This window comes from Peromyscus maniculatus, chromosome 4, assembly GCF_049852395.1.
Source record: "Peromyscus maniculatus bairdii isolate BWxNUB_F1_BW_parent chromosome 4, HU_Pman_BW_mat_3.1, whole genome shotgun sequence".
Taxonomy (NCBI): Eukaryota; Metazoa; Chordata; class Mammalia; order Rodentia; family Cricetidae; genus Peromyscus; species Peromyscus maniculatus.
Window position 1 is genome coordinate 8,864,292 of NC_134855.1, and position 23,436 is coordinate 8,887,727.

The 23,436-nt window shown below is 54.5% G+C and overlaps 1 protein-coding gene across 2 annotated transcripts in view; it reads right to left on the reverse strand.

Annotated features, from left to right (window-relative positions):
• The window catches only part of Hmcn2 (hemicentin 2), a 151,675-nt gene that overhangs the window by 86,234 nt on the left and 42,005 nt on the right, over window positions 1-23,436 (reverse strand). For both annotated transcript variants that reach the window (XM_016001985.3, XM_076568964.1), the window contains exons 15-22: window positions 22,590-22,739; window positions 17,419-17,607; window positions 16,596-16,691; window positions 16,207-16,334; window positions 11,827-11,971; window positions 7,689-7,801; window positions 7,431-7,587; window positions 5,687-5,852 (exon numbers count right to left, since the gene is read on the reverse strand). In XM_016001985.3, the coding sequence (XP_015857471.2) occupies window positions 5,687-5,852; window positions 7,431-7,587; window positions 7,689-7,801; window positions 11,827-11,971; window positions 16,207-16,334; window positions 16,596-16,691; window positions 17,419-17,607; window positions 22,590-22,739 (1,144 nt within the window). The remainder of the gene's footprint in view (window positions 1-5,686; window positions 5,853-7,430; window positions 7,588-7,688; window positions 7,802-11,826; window positions 11,972-16,206; window positions 16,335-16,595; window positions 16,692-17,418; window positions 17,608-22,589; window positions 22,740-23,436) is intronic.

The following is a 23,436-nucleotide window of genomic DNA, read 5'->3' on the forward strand; positions in this document are numbered from 1 at the left end:
CCCACTGACTCTCCCCGCCCCAGGCAGAGGGCTGGCCAGCAGCCTCCTGATCTGCCCAGATGGACCAAGGTACACCTGGTGGGAAGCACACCTGGTGGGAAGCATCCACAGCCCGCACCTGCCTGCTTTCCTCCTCTGCACCTCTGTCCAACCAGCTCCCCAAAGCCACTAGGGTATTTATCATACGTGCGACCGCTGACATTGTCTGGTAGGAATCGGGGGTGCCTAGGTCCCTACTGTACCCCAATCCCTAGCACACAGTAGGTGCAGATGAATGTCTGACAGCATATTACAGCTGCCCCCGTCTGTGCCCACACTCCATCCCTGCCGTCACTTCCACAGTCCCCTCTCTCATAATCTCAATCCAGCTGTGCTACCCTCCGGGTGGCACTGGTTCCAGCCCTTCCACGGAGCTGCCCCAGACACTCCCCGGCAGGCTAAAGTTCCAGAACCTAGGCTCGCTCATTTGTTATTTACTCATTCAGTGGGAGTGTCCCCGGGTGCCTGGTGACTACAGTGTCTGTGTTCCTCCTCTTGGGCTGTTGAGTCTTGGCCTTTGTCTGCTCTGGTCCCTCCCATGCCACAGGGGCCATCTTGCTGCCCCTGGCTGTAAAAGGTCATTCTGTAGCACTTTCTACCTTACCAAAGGAGCACACAGTAGGGCTGGAGGCTGGAGACGCTACCCTGTCCACGGTCCACACTTCTCAGCATATGCCTACTGTGTGCTGGCGTGTGCAGCTGTTGTCTGTTGGGCCAGGGCATCTCTAAGCCAAGGATGGGGAACCCTTCAGCCTAGTGGCTCAACCCCTCATCAGGAAGTCACAGGTGGAAATGCTGAGCTGGAGAAACTGAGGCAAAGGGGCTGAAAGGTCTGAGAGACACGGGGAGGGGAGAGACAGGAGAAGGGGCCTGCACAGTGGCTGTCGGATAATGAAAATTCAGGCTGCTCATGATGCCAGGGATGGTGTTGATGTCAGTGATGGGTGCCAACTGTTGTGTGCTTCCCGTATGTGCCTACACAGTGAGCTCCTGCTGGGGTGCCTTCTTATTTGATACTCCCCAGCCAGGCCCGAGGACAGAGTCCCCACGGGCACCTTCACCACATTTAGCAAAGCAGAGGTCAGAGTGAAAAGCTCTGTTGCCCATGCCACTCAGCTGGTCCAGGAACAGTGGCACCTGGCCTCAGAGCCTGCCACTGCGTGTCCCCATCACTGCGTGGTGACCAAAAGTTTGGGGTCTGATGTTTGGTTAACAAAGGGAGCCACTGGTCGTGGGAGGTTGACAGGCAGACTTTGGAGGCAGCAGACTGGCCACCAGCACTAGCTCTGAGGCCCCACCAAGCCAGAGACCCCACACCAGGCCCCCAGACAGTCTGTGCTCGGCCACTGGTTCTCATTAGTCAGCCCCCATAAGGAGACCGGTGGGTGGGCTGGCTGTCCTGCAGGGTCCTAGGGAGTGGGCAGAGAGCTAAGAGAGACTGTGACAACTGGAAGCTTGGAGCTGCTGTGTCCCCTCGCTACCACTCCCCTTTTGGAAGTGGGGATCTGGCCCTGTGTGGGTCCCTGGCTTGACGCCTCCGGAGAAGGAGTAGAAGCCAGGAGCACATCCAGCTGCCCCCACTCCACAGCAGAATCCCCAAACAAACATTAAACATTGTTGCCTAGCAACACGCCCCAACCCAGCATCCCAGCTGAGGAGAGAGATGCTGTCTGGCCATCACCACCCGCTGGACCCTTTCACATCTCAGATGGGAAGACTGAGGTCTGAGGAAGAGATGGATCTTGTTTGAGTTCACCAAGCAAGTTGAGTAACTCTGGGTAGGGTCCCCCAGGCCCTTGGGTGTCTAGTTTGAGCTGTCACAGAGCTGGCACGAGCTGTTCCCAATCCACCCAGCCTGCTTTAGCTTTGCATTGGTGACCAGGAAGCTTCTGCAGAAACAACAGTTCCAGGACTGTGAGATCACACAGTCAAAGACCATTCTCTAATCCTGTCCTTAGCTGGTTGCCCTGGGGCCCGATCCCCCAAGGAGGTGACCCAGGAGACAGAGGGGAGCATGTGAATGGGGCCACCAGGCAGCACCATTTATAACACGAAAGTGGTGGAGGAGTGTATGCCCCAGACAGAGGAACTGTGCTTAGTAACTCCAGGGCAGCCCGAATGCGGACCTGCCCTACGGATGCACCAGCAGGAGTGGGCCAGAACGACCAGGCACTTGGCCATGCAAGAAAGATCCCCGTGTCAGGGCAGAAGCCAGACCCACCAAATTCCTACAGGAGCATGTGGTGTGAAGGAGGCCCTCAGAAAGGAGGGGACTCGGGTGGGAGCTGGGGTCTCTTGGCTTCGCCACCTCCTTGAGCTCACTTTCTTCAAGAAGCTTTGACTTGGGAGGTGTTAGAGACACCCCCAAGTTTAGAATATGACTTGGGTGCTTGGGAGAAGCAGTGCCCTGGCCTGGACCCAGAGGCCTGACCTGCATGTGTATGTGCGTGTGCCTCAGTTCCACGTGGGCATCTGAGTGTGTTTTTATCTGTATGTGCTGCTCCTGTGTGTCCAGCCCCGAGAGGAGGAAGATCATTCCAGTCCTCCTTCCCCCAGCCCTGGGTTCCTTCTCCTCCTCTGTGGCCCCAGCATGACGCCATTTACCGCACCCAGCTCTGGGGTGGCCTGCTGGCTGGGCCTACCACTCTCGGCCAAACTGGGATAGGAGAGGCCATACCGGCCCAGCATATCCAGACTCCAACTCTAGCCAAGCCTCTTTCATGGTTTACCAGGGATGCCGAGGCAAGGCAAAACCACTCTAGGGCTGAGACCATTAGGCCAGGCTTGGCACAGGAGGGTAGAGTGCCAGAGGACAGAGGAGGAGCCATCTGAGGCATGGTGGGACCAATCTGGGTCCTGAGGCAGCCAGATACCTCTGGCTCATGGAAGGAAGTGAACCCTTTGCTTTCTAGCATGGATCCAGAACCTGAGCTTTGGGGCTCCTCCAAGAAGGAGCAGGAGGCCGAAGAGAAGGAGTAGGCAGGACAGAGGGGGAGGAAGCCGAGGAAGGAGGAAGAGGAGAAGCAGAGCGCAGACAGAGGTCCTTGCCTCTCTTACCTTCAGGTGCTGTGTGGCTGTGAGGCTTACCAGTCTCTACTCTGGCTGAACGTCTGTGGGGTGGGCGCAGGGGAGCTATGCTCTGTGTCTGTCAGTGGTTGCACTTTGGACTCATGTTCAGCTTTAGTCTCATCCAAGAAAGCCCAAAGAACCCCAAACACATGTCTTATTTGTTTAAAATGTGATTAAAAGAACAGAGGCCCTAAACGATTGCCCAGAGACATACAAACACCTGTATGTCATTAGCTGGTGGAGGGAGGAGCAGGAATGTTCTAGAATTGATTGTGGTGATTGCTGAATGATTGTGAACTGACTGAAAACAAAAACCACTGAACTGGGCAAGTGAAGATGTGAACAGTCCTGTAGTAGAGGGGGACTCCCCAAAGCCAGTCATGGGCCAAGTCAAAAGACAACAGACCTAAGACAGAGCTATGTGTGGTGTGTGTGCAAGTCTGTGCACACACATGTGGAGGCCAGAGGTAGTGTCTCCGTCTGCCACTCTCTAGTTTTTGAACCACTATGAAGCCCGGCCCACTAATTCAGTCGAGTGGCCAGTGAACCCCAGGGTCTTCCTGTCTCTGCCGTGGCCCTGGCCCTGGCTTACAGTCTCTAGACACCATGTCGGGCTTTCACATGGGTGCTGAGGGTCAAGTCAGGTCCTCATGCAGACATTTCCCCACCGGCCCATCTCCATAGGCCCAGGATGGTCTCATTTAAAACAACTTTTCAATTCATTTTATTTGTGTGTGTGTGTGTGTGTGTGTGTGTGTGTGTGTGTGTGTGTGTACACGTGCATGTGCATTTTGTACGTACACATTATGGTGCATGTACAGAGGTCAGAGAGAGTTGGTTCCCTGCTTCCACCACGTGGGTCCCAGGGCTTAAACTCACGAATGAGACCTGGCAGAAGCTCCTTGACCCACTGAGCCATCTCCTTGGACCCAGGACGGCAACTTTTTAGATTTATTTTATTACTTTCAATCGTGTGTGTGCACATGTGTGTGTCCCTGTGTGTCTATGTGAGGTGGTGTGCACTCAAGTGCAGTGCCCAAAGAGGCCAGAAGCAGGCATTGAACCCCTGGAGCTGGAGTTACAGGAGCTTGTGAGCTGCTGCCTAATGTGGGTGCCGGGAACTGAACTTGGGTCCTCTGGAAGAGCGATACGTGCTCGAAACTGCTCTGCCATCTTCCCAGCCCCGGGTGGCACCTGTTTCCGAGCTGCTGGTGCCACCTCAGTGCCTCTATGACCAGCGGCAGGAAGGAAGCAGAAAGCAAACGGATCTCACCATCTTCAACACTCAGGCACCCCACACCCTCACACAGGAGAGCAGGAGCTACAGAAAGTCCACTTTACAGATGTCACGAACAGCTGAGAGCAGCCGGTGGCCACCTGTGCTCCCCAGTCAGCACAGGACCAGGAGCGTCTATAGTTTCTCCTGAGCTCTGAGCGCTCCTTCTTACCCCAACCCTGGGCACACTGACTGCCCCTGGAGATAAACGCCCAGAATATCCCCAATCCAGAGAGAAGCAGTGGGAATCTTCCAGAAGGATGCCAATAAAAGCAAAGGAAGAGAAACGGACTCTATGATCGCTATTGCTCAAAAGGCCTGAGAAATTTACGGCTCCCTGTTGATCCATTAGCGCATCAGGGTGGAGGAGTGAACAGGAATGTGCTTCCCACTTCAGTAACACGCCATAAACAAACAGGCCACAGCCACCACCCCGCAAGGAGCCAACACTAGCCTTTCTCCTGGAGATGTAGGCTCTCCCTACCCCCTCTCCCGCCATGCCGCTACCCCGTCATCTCATCACATGGAGTGCTCGAGGACACTGCAGAGCCCACCCAGGGCCAGCTCTCTGGGCTCCAAGTGTATTCAGGCACACACGGCTGCGAGCTTTGGAAGGACTCGGCAAGCAGATGTTCTGAGGGACACGTGGGGGTGGTGGGGGTGGGAGCCGGCTGCTGGAGACCTTCTCAGTCTGAACTGTCTCAAAGACTTTGCCAGGACTGATGTCACAGCCTGAGCTCTGCTGCCTCTCCCCCGCCCGGGTCAAGGGCTCCAGGACTTTGAGGCACACTTGCTCACTGGAAGTAGCCCCCCACAGTCCCCCCTGAGGCAGCATCCTGTGGCTCCAACAGCCCCTTGCAAGGTTCCCAGTGAGAAGAAGCAGAGACAAGTTACCAGAGTCGCTACAAGTCTACAGAGTGGCTGTGGAGGCAACTCGTGTCTTCGTCAGGATGTATCTCCCACCTTAGTTCTGGATTTTTCTTACTCCAGTGACCCTGAGAGTGTCATCCCACCCCAGGGACCCTCGGCATCTTGGTGTAGCTCAGAAAGCAAAGGTCACTGGGAAAAAGAGCAGCAAGGTGACCCACAGAACCTGGTACACACAAGCTCAAGCCTGCAGCTCAGGATGTGGGGTGTGAAAGGATGTGTGCTAGGTCACGAGCCATATTTGTAGAAGCCCTTGAGGCTTCCCTGAGTGTCCTTAAAGTCACATGCACCTGCTTGGGTCACAACCACTTCGAGCCAGTCTCCCTCCAAACTAAGCTCGGCCCCTTCCTAGCCCCATATGCTAAGGCTGGGTACCTGTTGGTGACAGACAGCAGAGGGTGAGCATCCTTGGTCCAGGTGACCAGTGGGGTCGGCGAGCCTTGGGCCTCACAGTCCAGGGTCACCTCTTCACCAGCCTTGACTGTGACTCTCAGGGGCCCCTCCATAGCTTGGGACTCATTCATCTTGATCCTGGGCTTGGCTGTTTGGAGAAGTCAACACAGCAGGGAACAGAAGCAAAGGGGTAACAGAGGGTGACGTTACCTTGACCTTCGGGAGGTCCAGAAGGCAAGTGAGGCCAAGGCTCATTAACATTGGAAGCACAGGTTTGTCACCTCCTTGGCTGCCAATCACTCTGCTCTGCCATCTCCCCATTGGTCCACCTTTTCCTTCCCAGGGCATGAGCCACAAAATGATGAATGAACTCTCTCTGGCTCCTCACCAGAGGGGGATTTAGGATATCATTTCTCTATTAGGCCAAAGACCCTTCGATGCTTGAAGAGGCCATCTGAGCACCCACCCCCCACCCCCACATCTTGCCCAGCACACACACACTAAAGGAGTTTGGTAGGAAACAAGTCACATGGAGGCATCTGAGCATGGCTTCCCATGGGTGTGACATCATCTTCCAACAGTAAACCCCCTTGTTATTCTTTCTGAGGCAAAGTCCCATGGACTTGAGACTGACATAGCCAAAGATGACCTTAAACTCCTGATCCTCCTGCCTCCACCTCCTGAAGATGGGGATTATAGATGTAATGCACTATCACACCCAGTTTTTTGCTTTTAAGACAGGGTCTCCCTATGTAGTGAGTTCCCTGTCCTGGAACTCACTATGTAGACCAGGCTGGCTTCAAACTCACAGAGATCACCTACCTCTGCCTCCCAAGTTCTGCGACTAAAAGGTGTGTTTTCCCACACCTGGCAGTTTTTTTTAATGTGGTGCTGGGAATGGAACCCAGGGCCTTGAGCATGTTAGGCAAGCACTCTACCAAGTGAGCTACACCACAAATCCCCATGCTTTTTTTTTTAAACATAAAATATTAGATTTAGGACTGAAGAGATGGCTCAGAGATTAAGAGCACTGGCTGTTTGTTCTTCTAGGGGTCCCGAGTTCAATTCTCAGCAACCACATAGCGGCTTACAACCATCTATAATGAAATCTGGTGCCCTCTTCTGGCATGTAGGCATGCATGCAAACAGAAACACTATATACATAATTAATTAATTAGTTAATTAAATAATTAAAAACACTAGATCTAAAAGTATATCACAAAACCCGGTCAGCTTGTGCATCGTCCCTCTGCTCCAGACTCAGTCCCTGAAGACCCAGGTTTGAGGGAATGGCCGGGAAAGAGCCCCACTCCTGCCCTGGCAGCATTTAGAGTCTGCAGGAAACACGAGGGCCCAGCCTGCCAGTGTGCAACTGATTACTTAACCCCAGGAGCGATGGATGCTACTAAGGGGATGTCCCAGCTAGAGTTTACAACAAGGTGGTTTGCTCCAGCTTGGGGTCTGACACATGAGAGAAGTTGGTTGGCCCAAAAGGAAGAAGTTCATTAGCAGGAACCTCACGGGAGGCCCTGAGGCAGGTCAGAGCATCAGAAGAAAAGAGGGGGTCAGAGGGTCTGGGGGCAGAGAGAGACAGATGAGGTGGCCACCAGAATGGGGTCCTGTGTCTTTTGAGGGCTTGATACTGTGATCCAGACGGCCGCAGAAGGCTAAGTCCCTGTGGGATTCCCACTGATCTGCTCTCACACCAGGACCCTTGACTACTCACTATTGACAGACAGCCACATCTCCTGGCTGGAGAAGCCCACGCTGTTGGTGGCTGTGCACACATAGGCGCCTGCATCCTGGGGAGATGGCTGGGCAATGACCAGGGTACCATCCCTGCTCACATTGTAGTGGTCCCGGGTACTCAGGGTGTTGCTTTCCTAGGACAGAACCATGGTGACAATGTCAGAGCTCACACTCTGTCTCAGGACACACCAGGTTGACATCTCTGGCTTCCCTCAAGGTTACAGGCTCTGCCTACCTTGGTCCAGGTGATGGTGGGGGTGGGAATGCCCGAGGCCATGCAGGGGAGGGAGGCTGGTACTCCTTCCTTGGTGACATGGTGGGTGGCAGTCGGATGGATCCTAGGTGGCACTTTTACAAACAGACCAATTTTAAAAATATTTTAAATCAGTGTTCCTAATGGCTAAGGCTCAGAAGCAACCCAAGCGTCCACCAGCAATGACTGAATAAGCAAAATGGGATATGTGCACATAGTGGACTAGTACTCAGCCTTCAAAAGGAAGAGGGCTGGTTCTAACTCCGACATTTTAGAAAAGTCAGAACTAGATCCGAAACCCCTTGGTGGTCACTGGGTGTTAGGGGGTAGGGGTGCAGAGCGCAGAGGGTTTTCAAGACAGGGGAACCTCAAGTTGAGACCACCACGGTGGAACAAGTGATAGATTTGTATAAATTCATGGACCTCCTGTGTAGCCGCAGACTTGGCTGGTGACGACAGGCCCTTGTCAGCTGTTGGTATGGGTCACTCTTGAGCAGTGAAGGGGATGTTGATAATAAGAGAGGCTACAGGTGACAGGGAAGGAATACTGGCGGTATTTTTGCGTATCTGTTCAATTTTTCTATGAAATCCATTAAAAAGAACCAACCAAACAAAACAAAAAACAACCTAGTCTGTCCAGGCTTGGTGGGTGAGGTTTGTAACCCCAGCTGCCTTGGAGGGGCTGAGGCAGGAGGACCCAAGTCCCAGGCCTGCCTGGGCAACATGGTGAGACCCCGTCTCAAAATCAAATTAAAACAAGAGGCTAGGGATGTAGTTTGGTGGCAAAGCGCTTGTCAGACAGGCACACGCTGTGGGGTTCCACCCTTGTCACTAGAAAGACAGGAAGAAGGGGGAGGGGAGAGAAGGAGAAAAAGGAAAGGGACTGGGGAGATGTTCGGTCCATAAAGGGCCTGCTGCAAAGGCCTGAGGACCTGAGCTCAGTCCCCAGCACCCACATAAAAGGTGGGTTCCATGATGTGCATGGGCAGAGCTAGGAGGGTCCCTGGAGCTCTCTGAGTGGCTGGTCTATCCTAAAACATAAGGTGGGGAGAGTCGGAGAAGACAGCCAGAGCCAACCTCTGACTTCCAAGTGTACACACACTCAAAGTACACACACACGTGTACATGCATATTCCACACAATGAAAAAAGAAGAGAAAGCTCTAAACCAGGTGTGATGGTGCATGCCTTTAATCTCAGCACTTGGGAAGCAGAAGCAGGTGGGTCTCTGTGAGTTCAAGGCCAGCCTGGTCTACAGAGTGAGATCCAGTACAGCCAAGGCTACACAGAGAAACTCTGTCTCAAAGAAAGAAGTGTGGGGAAGACCGAGACAGAAAATTTTAGAACTGGGTAATGTCTGTGAATGTACTTTATACCATTGGATTCAATGCTAGAAAACACTGGGAATGACCACCCTTTGGTTGATCTGATATCTAAGAGAAATTCAACAGGAGGAGAAAATTGGCGGACTGTCTGTGGCCACATGGCTGACAGTCATGAATCCATCCCAGACACAGGCTGCCTGTGCTGGGAACAGCTGTGCGGTCTCTCTGCTCAGGACTTTGTGTAAACCACTTAATCTCTCAGTCCCCGAGTTCCCGGATGTGCCAGGAAGAAGCTTAACTGACTCTGACTCCCTGCTCATGGCTTTGGGGACCGACTGATGAGAAACAGCAGAAAACAACATTCACAGGACAGAATGAACTTAGAAACAGGTGCCAAAGGCATCCTGGGAGCCTTCTGGATCTGTGAAGAGGTCGGGAGCAAAGCCAGAAGCCAAGAGCCCGGGAGGTTCGGGGAGTATGTCCAGGGAAGAAAACGACTTTCCTGTGTCCCAGCAGATGAGTGGTATGTGTGGAATAGACACGACAGGCCGAGAGACCAGGCTAGACCACACCAGTGTCACAGATACAGCCTATAGGCACTGTGTGTGTGTGTGTGTGTGTGTGTGTGTGTGTGTGTGTGTGTGTGTGTGTGAAGTGGAAACACATGAACCTAATGTGTTTCCTAGCTGAGGCCAGCCATGGGCTCTAGTTCCAGCTTCAGCAGGATTTTCGTCTGCAGCATCTCTGACTGCAGAGGCAGGAGCCTGAGTCTTGCCCACCCCAAAGCCTGATGGGTTTGGCTCTCCTCTCTCACCTGAGGAGGCCTGCTTCTTCCTGCTCACCCCTCCACAGTTTCACACAGGAAGGGCCATGGAAAGAGAATATCCTAGGCAAATGACGTATGCACCCAATTTACCTCCCTGTCTTAGAGATGGTGGCACTTGGTTGGGTGAGCTGAGGACCCCAACATCCCAAGTAGAAGGATAGCTGGGTAAAATAAGCTTGTGGCTCTAAAATGTGCATTGACTGGTCATGTCCATGTTGTACAGGAATGTGTGTCCACAGGTGAGGTGAGGTCATGGGAAGGCATCACAGTGCATCCAATAGGGGTCTTCAGGCTTTGCACTGGTTCCCGAAGTCATGAGAGAGACCTAGCCATGACATATTGTCACAGGAACATGTGACAACAGTAGATATGACCACAGGTTTGTTTATTTTAATGGATTTGTGGGTCTGGGGAGATGGCTTGGCCATTAAATGCCTCCTGAGGTAGGATCTCAGGCCCTACATAAAAGCTGGGCACAGCCGGTCACACCTATAATTCAGCATGGGATAGGAAGTGGTGATGGGGATGGTGGTGGAGGAGGTAGAGCCTAGAGATCGCTGGCTAGTCTAGGCAATCAGTGAGCTCTGGGATCAGTTAGAGGCCCTATCTCAGTGTGATGGGTGGGCTGTGAGACAGTGCCATGCGTAGAGGGGCCTGCCACCATGCCTGAGGGCCTGAATCGTATTCCTGGTACCTGCATGGTAGAATGACAGGACCTGTTCCCTCCAGTTGTCTTCTGACCCCCACATGCATGCTGTGGTGCAAGCACACACGTGAATAAATAAACAAATGCGGTAGTGATATGAAGAGGAGGAAAGTCATGCACCTGATGTCAGCTCTGGCCTCCATGCACATGAGCACACAGGTGCACATTTGTGAGCACACAGTGCACACACATACACTATACACTCAAAAATAAATGCATGGATTTTCAAGAAAATGACTGGTAGGGAGATAGATTTAAAGATAATTAATATACAATACGTATAAAGAACATATGAAGAGGTAGGAGTGGTTGGTCCACTTTTAATCCTTGCACTTGGGAGGCAGGGATGGGTGGATGTCTTTGAGTTTTAAGCTAGACTGGTCTATATAGCAAGTTCCAGGCTAGCCTGGGCTACATAGAGAGACCCAGTCTTAAGCAAACAAAAATAACAATAATAAACCACATAAAGAATGTTTAGGTGTTATGTATTATGAATACATATTCTCTAATAGTATACGCATAAATGACTTCTAAATATATATTATCTACATGCAGTCAGTTCTGTATTCCTACACAGGTTCAACCAACCTCAGGTGGAAAATACTCAGAGAAATACTTCAACTGAAAAGCATATTTTTCCCTTTGTAAAAAAAAAGTACAATGATCATTTGCAATGTCTCCATTCTACTAGGCATTAGAAGTCATTAGGCATCTAGAGTCTATAGGGAGTGTGTGCAGTTTCTATACAAATCCTACCAAGGGTTTCATGTAGCCCAGGCTGGCCTCTAACTTACTATGTAGCTGAGTGTGACTTTGAGCCCCTGACCTTCCTGCCTCTGTCTTCCAAGAGCTAGGATTACAGGTGTGCACCACCACGCCAGCTTTATGTGGTGCTAGGGATGGAACCCAGGGTCTTGGGCACACCAGATGAGCACTCTACCAACTGAGATACATGCCTAGCTCAGATACCATTCATTCTAATGCAGGACTTGAGCGTGTCCAGATTTGTAATAAGCACATGGTATTTGGAAACCATTTCACCATGGATACCGAGGGATAGCTGCAGACAGGGATCACACATGAAGTATGAAAAGATGTAACTGGAATTGTATCTACTGACAGCACAGGAGTACATCAACCCTAATCTCCCGTCAATGAAGACATGTTATTTTTCACAAATTTTCCAAACAAAAGTGTTCAGGATCGAGTTACCTCAAGTGCCTTCCCTCAGCCCATTGCCACCATCTTGGGATCCAGGACTCACCCTGGACCACCAGCTCCACATCTCGGTGCTGAGACCCTGCTGCGTTGGTGGCCACACAGCTGTATCGCCCAGCATCCTCTTGCAGGGCCCGGTCAAGGTGGAGGCTGCCATCAGTACGGACCGCATGCCGGCTGCCTGGAGGGAGCTGATGAGAGGCAGGAGTTTGGATGGAGGGGTCTGCACTTAGGTGGGCGGGAGCCACCCCCAGGAGCTTCTCTGCTCCCCCGGCCTGTGGGGTACACCGGACCAAGAGGCCAGGGACCAGAGCTGGTAGAGAGCCTACTGGGGTGAAAGTGCGGCTTCCTGACCCTCTCTTCTCTGAGACTCACCATCTCCTGAGATCAGCGGGGGAAAGGTGGGCCCCACCCTGTGGTCCCACCCCTCCCTCAGCCAGCTGGCCAGGTAGGTAGGTGGGCCAGGGCCACCCGCCCAACCCAAAACTGTCCTGTGAGAGTTAGTAAGAAGAATGTGGAGTTGAGGCAGAGATCTCAGGCGGTGGGGCAGTGGCAGCCCTTCCATGCGGCCGAGGCCCCAGAGAGAAGACAAGCAGAGACTGCAGCCATGCGGATATGCAGAGAGCTTGTACTGCTCTGGGACTTCCCGCTGGGGACCCACCACAGCAGAGTGGGTGGGAGAGTGCTGGGGGGCAGGCCTGGCAGTCCAGGAGATGTTCATCTGCTAAATCCTGCTGAGAAGTTCTAGATCTCTCCAGCAGGCCCGGCCCCTTCGGGCTGCCCCAGTCACCATCACAGACCCCCAACTGTACGTTCTATGCCCCCAATTGAGCCCCTAGCCTGTCTAGGTCACCAGCTGAGTGAGCCCAAAGGGATCCCTCCTTACATGGCAATTGAGCAGGGGGTTCCACACAGTGCTCCCCACCCTGAGTGCACAGGGTCCCACCTCATCCCATACACCTGGCAGACTGCCCTCGAGGCTTCAGTGTTCAAGACCACCCTGCAACTTCACGGCCACAGTTAACTGCACAGGCTGCAGAGGAGGTAGTGGGTGGGGCTGAAGATTGCCTAGGTCGGCCATATGCCTCTAGGTGTGCCACATGGATGCACAGAGCTGCACCCAGAGAGGGAAGGGAGGGAGGGACAAGGGAGGGAGGGAGGGAGAGAGGAAGGGAGGCAGGCACAGGCAGGTGCAGGCAGGCACAGGCAGGCAGGCCATGCCAGTGTTCCCTGTACAGGGATGTCAGGGCAGGGAGGTCAGCACGATGCATTTTGGTCTCAAGTTAGCAGAGGAGTATTTAACGCCACTCTGCAGCCTGGCTCACAAACTTGCCTGCACCCTGAAACTTTTAGGGAGTGTCATGATCGCTAGCTATCCTCAGAGGTTCTGATTTCATTGGTAAAGTTGAGGCCAGGATAAACAGCAAACTCCCCAAAAGACTCTGAAGTACATCTGCACTAGATGGACACCATCTCAAGTTGGGCAGCATAGGCATGGAGGGGTGATGCTCGACCTGGGACTTGAAATGGGACTGGCAAACTTTCTGAGTCAGGCGTCAGAGGTGGACTACTTTAGGCTATGAGCGCTCTCTCTCAGCTGCCCAATTTAATGCAAACATAGACTAATTGTGAGGGGCAGTGTTTCAATAAAACTTTATTTAGAACAAAAACAGACCTTGGACCACATATGGCCCCCAGGCTCATACCTCTGAAGTTTTGAAATGTGGGCCACAGGGTTCAAAGGTAGCTAGCTTGGCTACTCATTAGCTATTTGATTTTAAGCATGTGACTTAACTTCTCTAAGCCTCAGTTTCTTTATCTGTAAAATGGGGAAATGACAGATCTTTCTCCCCAGCAAGAGTGTGATGTGGGTAGAAGATGAGAGTCATAGGCAGGAGGGACTTTCATGTCACATGCTCCGCCATTAGCCCAGCACAGAGAAGCGAAGGATAAGCAAGGGTGACTGGAAAGGCATTTGGATGGCAGGAACAGCATGGGGTAGTGCACAGATACATGATCATCTAGCCTGATGGGAACAAAATCAGATAGGAGATAGTTCAAATGGGATGGGGGATGGGGAGGCGGGGCAAAGGCACGAGGGGCAGGGGGACAGTGTAGACAGCCTGTGCCGTGAACTGACGAAATGGCGCCAGATGTTCTGCTACGAGCTAAACCACACAGGACACAGGTCTTCCCTGGAAACATCACAGCAGATCCTCCCCCCTCAGACCCACCCCATCCTCTCCCCTCAGACCCACCCCATCCTCTCCCCTCAGACCCACCCCATCCTCTCCCCTCAGACCCACCCCATCCTCTCTCCTCAGACCCACCCCATCCTCTCCTCAGACCCACCCCATCCTCTCCCCTCAGACCCACCCCATCCTCTCCCCTCAGACCCACCCCATCCTCTCCCCTCAGACCCACCCCATCCTCTCTCCTCAGACCCACCCCATCCTCTCCTCAGACCCACCCCATCCTCTCTCCTCAGACCCACCCCATCCTCTCCCCTCAGACCCACCCCATCCTCCCTCCTCAGACCCACCCCATCCTCCCTCCTCAGACCCACCCCATCCTCTCCCCTCAGACCCACCCCATCCTCTCCCCTCAGACCCACCCCATCCTCTCCCCTCAGACCCACCCCATCCTCCCTCCTCAGACCCACCCCATCCTCTCCCCTCAGACCCACCCCATCCTCTCCTCAGACCCACCCCATCCTCCCTCCTCAGACCCACCCCATCCTCTCCCCTCAGACCCACCCCATCCTCTCCCCTCAGACCCACCCCATCCTCCCTCCTCAGACCCACCCCATCCTCTCCCCTCAGACCCACCCCATCCTCTCCCCTCAGACCCACCCCATCCTCTCCCCTCAGACCCACCTCATCCTCCCCCCTCAGACCCACCCCATCCTCTCCTCAGACCCACCCCATCCTCCCTCCTCAGACCCACCCCATCCTCTCCCCTCAGACCCACCCCATCCTCTCCCCTCAGACCCACCTCATCCTCCCCCCTCAGACCCACCTCATCCTCTCCCCTCAGACCCACCCACCCTCTCCCCTCAGACCCACCCCACCCTCTCCCCTCAGACCCACCTCATCCTCCCCCCTCAGACCCACCCCATCCTCTCCTCAGACCCACCCCATCCTCTCCCCTCAGACCCACCCCATCCTCTCCCCTCAGACCCACCCCACCCTCTCCCCTCAGACCCACCCCACCCTCTCCCCTCAGACCCACCCCATCCTCTCCCCTCAGACCCACCCCATCCTCTCCTCAGACCCACCCCACCCTCTCCCCTCAGACCCACCCCACCCTCTCCCCTCAGACCCACCCCATCCTCTCCCCTCAGACCCACCCCATCCTCTCCCCTCAGACCCACCCCATCCTCCCTCCTCAGACCCACCCCATCCTGTCCCCTCAGACCCACCCCATCCTCTCTCCACAGACCCACCCCATCCTCTCCCCTCAGACCCACCCCATCCTCCCTCCTCAGACCCACCCCACCCTCTCCCCTCAGACCCACCCCATCCTCTCTCCACAGACCCACCCCATCCTCTCCCCTCAGACCCACCCCATCCTCCCTCCTCAGACCCACCCCATCCTCCCCTCAGACCCACCCCATCCTCCCCTCAGACCCACCCCATCCTCTCTCCTCAGACCCACCCCACCCTCTCCCCTCAGACCCACCCCATCCTCTCCCCTCAGACCCACCCCATCCTCTCCCCTCAGACCCACCCCATCCTCCCTCCTCAGACCCACCCCAGGATCCTCTCCCCTCAGACCCACCCCATCCTCCCCTCAGACCCACCCCATCCTCTCCCCTCAGACCCACCCCATCCTCTCCCCTCAGACCCACCCCACCCTCTCCCCTCAGACCCACCCCATCCTCTCTCCTCAGACCCACCCCATCCTCCCTCCTCAGACCCACCCCAGGATCCTCTCCCCTCAGACCCACCCCATCCTCCCTCCTCAGACCCACCCCATCCTCTCCCTCCTCAGACCCACCCCATCCTCCCTCCTCAGACCCACCCCACCCTCTCCCTCCTCAGACCCACCCCATCCTCTCCCCTCAGACCCACCCCATTCTCTCCCCTCAGACTCACCCCAGGATCCTCTCCCCTTAGACCCACCCCATCCTCTCCCCTCAGACCCTCTCACTGGGCAGCAAGTAGGGAGATGGCAGGACATTAGAAGGCCACAGATGACAGTCAAGCAGGACAGGTGATGGACAGGACAGAGTGGGAGGAGGGAAGGAACATTCCAAAATGGGGTAGCTGAGAGGCCAAGGCTGAGGTGAGGCTGTGACAGTCCCCTCTCTGTCCACTGCCCACAGTCCCCTCTCTGTCCACTGCCCACAGTCCCCTCTCTGTCCACTGCCCACAGTCCCCTCTCTGTCCACTGCCCACAGTGCCCAGGGAAGCCCAGCACTCACCGGCCGGCCAGCCTTGAGCCAGCGCCTCTCAGGGAGGGGCCTCCCTGCCAGGATGACGCAGGTCAGGGACACTGGCTGTCCCTCCAGGACACGAAGGATGGAGGCACTGCTGGCGATCTGTGGGGGCGCTGTGGGAAGAGGAAACTTCAGTCACATGGCCTGGGGACACAGACCCACCCTTGCTTCTTCCCTCCGAAGCCCGGGACTGCGTCTGGACTAGAGAGCCCAGAAGGTCAGCTGTCCCCTAGGACACAGCGCAAGAAGCAGGGGTACAATTGCGCGGATACATTGGTCCAATGCGGTAGCTACAAGGAGCCCTTCTGGGTACCCACAGCCTGGCTGGAGTTCCTGCCTCCCGCTTCCCACAGCTTCTAGATTCACCCACAGACCATGTCCAGTGACCAGCAGCCGGGCCTCAGCCTGGGCCTTCCCGAACACATTGCGAGCTTCACACACATACAGGGCTTGGTCTTCGGGGGCTGTTCCTGAGGAGAGGAATGAGGCTGCTGTTGGGAACCCACAGACTAACACTGCAGGTACACAGCCAGGCCCTGCACACATGCCAGGAAGGACAGGGCATTGGAGGACAGGGGCGGGTGCTACCGGGCCTCAGCTTGCTCATCTGTGGGATGGGGACAGGGATGGGTATGTGGCTGAGCTGCTCATGTGTGCTACACACACAACAGTGAGGAACAGCTGGTCGGTACTGAAGAGGCCTTTAGTATCGTCAGGGTGGTGACCCAGCTCATAATGGAATTCAGAGCCACCAGCCGGTATGAGCCAGCGTCAACCTGCCCACGGCCTGTTGAATGAGAATGGCCCTCAGAGCCCCATATGCTTCCCCAGTTGGTGGAACTGTTTAGGAAGGATTAGGAGGTGTGGCCTTGTTGGAGGAGGTGTGTCACTGGGGGCAGGCTTTGAGGTTTCAGAAGACTTGCACCGTTCCCAGTGTGCCTCTTTCTGTTTCCTGTGTGTGGATCAAGATGTGAACTCTCAGCTGCTCCTCCAGCACCTGCCTGCCTGTCTGCGGCCATGCTCTCTGCTGTGACGGTGACAAACTCTCATCCCTCTGGAACTGTAAGCCCCCCAAGAAACCTTTCGGTCATGATGTTATATCACAGCAATGGAAAAGAAGGAATAGAGCTAGTGTTGGGATCGGGGTACCGCCTCCTCAACCCTGCCTCCCAGCCCAGCCCAGCCCCTTTCTCTTACTTTCAAAGACCAAGACTCCTGAATCCCGTTGCCCAGTTCTGCTACCCCTCCCAGGCTCCAGGGCCTGGCCATCTCCACGCCGCCAAGTGACGATGGGGGGTGGGCGGCCTGAGGCCCGGCAGGTGAGGAAGACACTCTTGCCCAGCTCCACAGTGACATCCTGGGGGGGATCCGTCAGCCTGGGTGCATCTGTGGGAAATGATTGGTTAGTGAGGAGCCCTGATGAGCTGGGACCCGGAGAACTGTCTGTTTCTCTGTTTTATCTCTAAGAGCACCTTCCAGGCTCATCCCACAAACTTAAAGGCACTCCTGTTCACAGTGCCATGGCCAACCTGAGGCTAGTTTGGTCTACCTCTGGAGAGTTCCAGAAATGAAGCAAAGTGAGCCAGTTTTGGAGGGGTGGTGGCCACAGATGCATCTTACACTCTGCCAAGGGAGCCTTGGGGTGAGTGGGGGGCCTTGCTGTATGGTAGCCAAGTGGGGGGAACATTGCATTCCCAGCTGCAGTACCTCCTTAGGTGCCTACCACCTGCAATGAGCTGTATGACCACGGGATCCTGTATGGCTGAAGATGATGGAGATATAGCCAATAAGGGTCAAGGTTCACACAGGGGCTGAGGGCGTGAGTCCCGCTGCCTCCCAGACTCCCCCATCTGCCTCATCCTCCTGAACCCTTGGAGGATGGAGAGGGTCTGTTTGCCTGTGACATGCTGAAGCTGAAGCTGATGTCCACCATGGCCATGGCCCTGCCTGTTTCAAGCCCCACCCCCCAAGCTCCACCCTCAGGCCTTCCTTGCTCTCTATATCGATCGCCCTGTACCAGGAACCGCTGGGAACAAGCATGTGAAACATCCCAAATTAAAACATTCCTGATGCATATGACCTTGTATTTGATGGTCGATAGTGGAGTGCCGGCTGGTGAGCATGTATTTAAAAGACCCACAGGTCCACACAAGGACGTGACTGTCATACAAGCCACCATAACCTGAACGGAGCACAAAAGGTGTGGATTTCCCCAGTCCTCACTCCAGGCACCCCAGACTCTAGTCTCGGGAAGCTGATGGAGCAGGCTTTTCCCCTGAGTACATTGCTGTCTTCACTGGGAGCGGAAGAAGAGTCAAGCTATTCCCCTGCCCCCATGGAAACTCCAACTCCAGTCCACCCGGAGACCCAGATCTGGCCCCAACCCAGACAGTCCCGAAGCCGTCCACCCGGGAGGTCCAGGCTTTCAATAACAGAATGGATCTAGAGCCGAGGGAAAGCGGCTCCTCTTTCTTCTCCAAAACTGCCAGCCATCTTCAGATAACATTGAACTTCCTCCCAGGCCTTGGGATAACATTAAAGGGAGACACTTTCACAACTTGGAAAATTACCACAAGACTCGAGACTGTGAGCCGGCTTCAGACGGGGCCCTTCTTCACCCGGTCCGAGGCCACCCAAATGCAGAACCTAGCTCAGAGCCCTGGTTCCCAGAGATCGAGTCCCCCCCCCCCATGTAGCCTGGGTCCCCTGAAACCTGCTGTGCAGTGGGGACCACAGTGGGGACCAACTACAGCCTCCTCCATAAGCCCACTCTGTCCAGTGGGTCCTCCACCCACTTCCCTCCTCAGCTCTGCCCTTGATGCCTCCAAGTTCTTCCTATCTCACTCCAGGCCTGCTGAGGGGTAGCTCACACCAGCTCAGCTCCCAAATGTGGGGGCAGAGGTGGCACTGGGCACCATCTAAGCGACTGCCAGGAGAAAATGCTTTCAGAAACACCATTTCACTAACAGCCGTGAAGTCCAAAGGTGGCACCACAAATCCCCTGTCGTGTGTAAGGAAACTCAGGGCCAGAGAGAGTAAGGATACCACCCAAGGTCGGTGAGAGCTGGGCTCCGAGCTCAGGTCCGGCAGGTGCAGAGGCCCGGGCAGCCTCCTAGGTGCCGCTTAAGGACCCCACCGTGGTTGTGTGAGTAGCGGCCACCTCTTCTGTCTTCTTGCAGGGGTCAGTCACAGAGATGCTGCCATAGGCCCCACACAGAAAACTGCCACGCGATGGCCAGGTGCCCATCCTTTCCCGTCCTTACCCAGAACTCCCCAGTTAAGGTGAGACCCCAGAACCTGGTGTTGTGTCACAGCTGAAGCTCCCCTAATTGGGCCTCTCAATGGGCAAATGGTGGCTGTGTCAGATGTGGTGGGTCAGGGTGGGGCCTCTCTCGGGGCCTGGTCAGTGTGTTCAGCTTGCTCTGTCTTCTGGCCTCACTTCCACACATGACCCTCTGTAAGAGCCCAGGCAGGGACCCTGTGGTCACTTCACCTCCATCTCATTCTCTGGGAGTGTCTCTCCACCTTGGCCTTGAGCATGTGCTGGGGCAAAGGGGTCAGAAGTGAGGGAGGCAAGCACAGACAATCCACCTTGGCCTTGAGCATGTGCTGGGGCAAAGGGGTCAGAAGTGAGGGAGGCAAGCACAGATCATACATAACTTGGGACCCGACTTAGTGTGGTCGTGCACACCCTCCTTTCCAATAATGCACTTGGGGGCGGGTGGGGGAGACTGGCTGCTATTCTAGAGGACCCAGGCTCAATTCCAGTACCCACATAGTAGCTTACAACTATCCATTACCTCAAGTTCCAGGGCACCCGGTCCCCTCTTCTGGCCTCTGTGGGCATCAGGCATACACTTGGTCCACACACATACATGCAGGCAAAATACCCATACACACATAAAATAAAACAAGTAAGTGTACAGACATTTTTAAATGATGCACACGGCGCCTTGCTCCCTCGCCTGCATGCATTACTGTGTTACATGCACGCACACCCCTGCAAACCAAGCACCTCTACAGCAGTCTCCAAGTGCACCATTCTCTCCCCTTGCAACCATCACCAACAGTTTCTATCCAAACACGTTCACAGTTGTGTCTGGGGACGGGGTGGTAGAGGGCCAGTCCAGCCTGGACCAGTTCTGGGCACATGTTCAGTAAAGCAAAACTGTGCCCTCAGGTAAACTTTTGAGGAGAATACCCTATTTGCCACCTTATGCCTATGCGTAACTGGACATGCAAATGATTAAAATCAGATGCATTATGGGAAGGGACACACGCAGTAGGAAAATAATTGTATGACCTAATCTGTCAATCAAAACACAACTACACTTTCCCCCTGAGTAGCCAAGCTCCTTTTCTTGAACCCCGTGAAAGGAAGCCTCGAACAGTCACGGGACGCCCTGAACACCCCACTAACTCCCTTGCAGGATATTTTGGTCATTTCCATTGCTTTGTCCTTAATAAAGTTTCCTTGGTGTTTCTGCAAATCTGTGTGAACTTATGCTTCAATTCCTTGAAGAAACCAAGAACCTAGAGATACTCCACCCTGGCCCTGGCTGGTGATAAGAGAAGCTCAAGGTCATCCTCACTACACAGTGAGTTTGAGGTCAGCGTGGACCACATGAGATCCAGTCTCAAATAACCAACACCAGTGGTGTGGATAGCGTAGCTCAGCACACAAGACTCGGGAATGGATGCTGGCGCGAAGGGGCACACTAGCTCTCTGGGGAGTTGCCCACCTTCTAGAGTCCTTGTCAGCCTGCCGGGTGGGCACAGGAGCCAGCCACCCAAGCATGCTGGTTTAGCTGTCCATAGGAGCATGAGTCTCCCATGGTCTCCTTTAGTCTGTCGAGGTCCCCCCTCTACCCCCCATAGCAAGGCCCTGTCACAATCATCCTGCCACACAGAGGGCAAAGTGGGGATCTCGGGGACAAGGCACTTAGACAAACAAGTGAGCCAGGACTCTTAACCGACGAGGGCCAATACCTTCCAGGGATGTGACTTAGTGGTGGAGCACTTGCCTAGCACCAAGATCTGGGTTCCTCTGCCCCAGCCACAGAGAAGCAAGTGTCAGGGCGCTTATAGGTTACTGTACCACTGCAGGTTCCGGCTGGAAAGACGGGCAGGCTGCCTTCTTTCCTGCATCCTACGGGCTACAAGAAGCCCGTTCCCATAGCAGGAAGCAGGCACAGCACCCACCTGCTCCCAGTGTCTGCCAGCTTGGCCAGGACGACCGCACCACAGCTGCTGCCTGGACGGGCAGGAATTTGATTTCCCACCACTCTCACTGCCAGGCTGGCTTGCCCATGACCCACAGCTGCCTGACATTCACATCTGCCCCGCCCCGCCCCACCCTGCCTGCCCCCAGGTCCATGTCCGTATTGCCTCCTCCCTCAGAGGTAGGGAGATGGTGCCAAGGTTAACAGCACACTGTCAAAGGGACAGCGGACCGTCTGGACCCCAAAGATATAAGGCTCTGATCAAAGCAACAAGATATGGAGCCAAGGCTAATGCCCACAGCAATGCCACAGGCAGTCTTCTAGAACCTTCCAGGTAAGACAAGGATAGTGTTTCATGTCATGAGCCTCCCTTATCTCATGTACACATATGTCAGAGGCATTTTGCCAAGGAGGAGCTTGGAGTTCAGAGAGAGGAAGGATGTCCACACTCACCCTATTGGTCACTGTCCAATGCTGACCCTGAACACCAGGGTCAAGGACTCAGAGCCACAGCTCAGCTCTCAACTCTGTTGTGGCTAGTTGTGGCCTTGGGTAAGCTATGTACCTTCTTTGTGTCTCATTTCCCTGTCTATAAAGGGGATACTGATGATCCTCATACCTCCAAGGATTGTGAAGATTATGAGTATGAGCCTGGAGCATGCTTGGACGGCCAAATACCACAGACACGACAGCTCTTGTTTTTATTATTGGACTAAGAAGGCTCTTCATCTGTTTTATGCTACTGAAGGCCAGCCATGGTGGTGACAGCCTAAGTATGAAGGTTCTCCTTTCTATAACCTCTCACTGGGCCCCCAGGACAAAGCCAGGGAGCTCCCCAGGCTGCAGTGACCCATAGCTGCTGGTAGCTACCATTGTCTCCTATTTCCCACCATGCCTCAGTTGGCTTGCCGTGAGGAGTTCCACATCAGCCTGGGATATCAGAGACCTTTTCTAAAAATAAAACTCTCTTACTTAGCCACAGCCACAAAGCTTTGTCACCGGGCAAGAACTTACACCTGCCCCAGCTCCCTCTGGCTCTCCAAAGCTCCGCAGAGGCAGTCTGTGCTACAGATGTCAGCTTCCTTGCTAGAGGCAGGCAAGGGGAGGGGGAGAGGGAGGTGTGGGTAGGGCCAAGTGCACACTCACGTCCAACCACCAGCTGTATTTCAGCAGAGGCATCCCCCAGCTCATTAACAGCCTTGCAGGTATAGAGGCCAGCATCTCTCTCCTGAGCCGCAGGGATTCTCAGTGTCCCAGACTTGGAGCCTTCAGGAGCCAAAATCACTTCCAGACCCCCTAAACCAAAGGTGAAAAGGCATTGGCTGGGACTCTTGGTTGCCCCAGAGCTGGGTCTCAGGCTTCCTGACCCAAGGCTCCTATGTCTGCACAGGCCATGATTGGGTGGGTGGAGGTGGTTTCCCCCCAAAGTTATAGCTCCTGGGCTCAGTCCTAAGGTGTTTGGGGGTGCTGAGTCTTTCCTAAGCTCATTTGTTAGGCAGGGCTGGGATTCACCCAAACTCTGACGTGGCAAGCTTTTCCTCCAAGGTCTCCACATCTATGCCCCCTTACGGCCTCACATCTCTCAACCCCAGGTCCCACTGAAGCTGGGATCTGCTTTTAGGGCACAGGAAAAGGTGGCAGGGGCCTGAGTGAAGACATCTCCCTCATGCCTGCCTTCCTGACATCTCTCCTAGGTGCCTGAGGCCCATGTCTCCCCAATTCCCCCATCTTGACACTCTTCTTTGATTAAATTAAAAGTACACTGCACAGTACTTCCCTGCCAGGCTTGGGAAGCAGCCTCATCTATCAATTAAGCTCAGCTAGGTATTAGCCCAGGCTTGCTCTAAACACACGTACACACTTGTGTGTGCATGCTTAACCCCCATACAACCCATTTGCAGATAAAGAAACCAAGGTTTAGGGTCCCTGTAGGGGAAAGAAACTTGACCCAGGTCTGACTGGGCACTGGCGGGGCTATGAGACTGATGGAGTA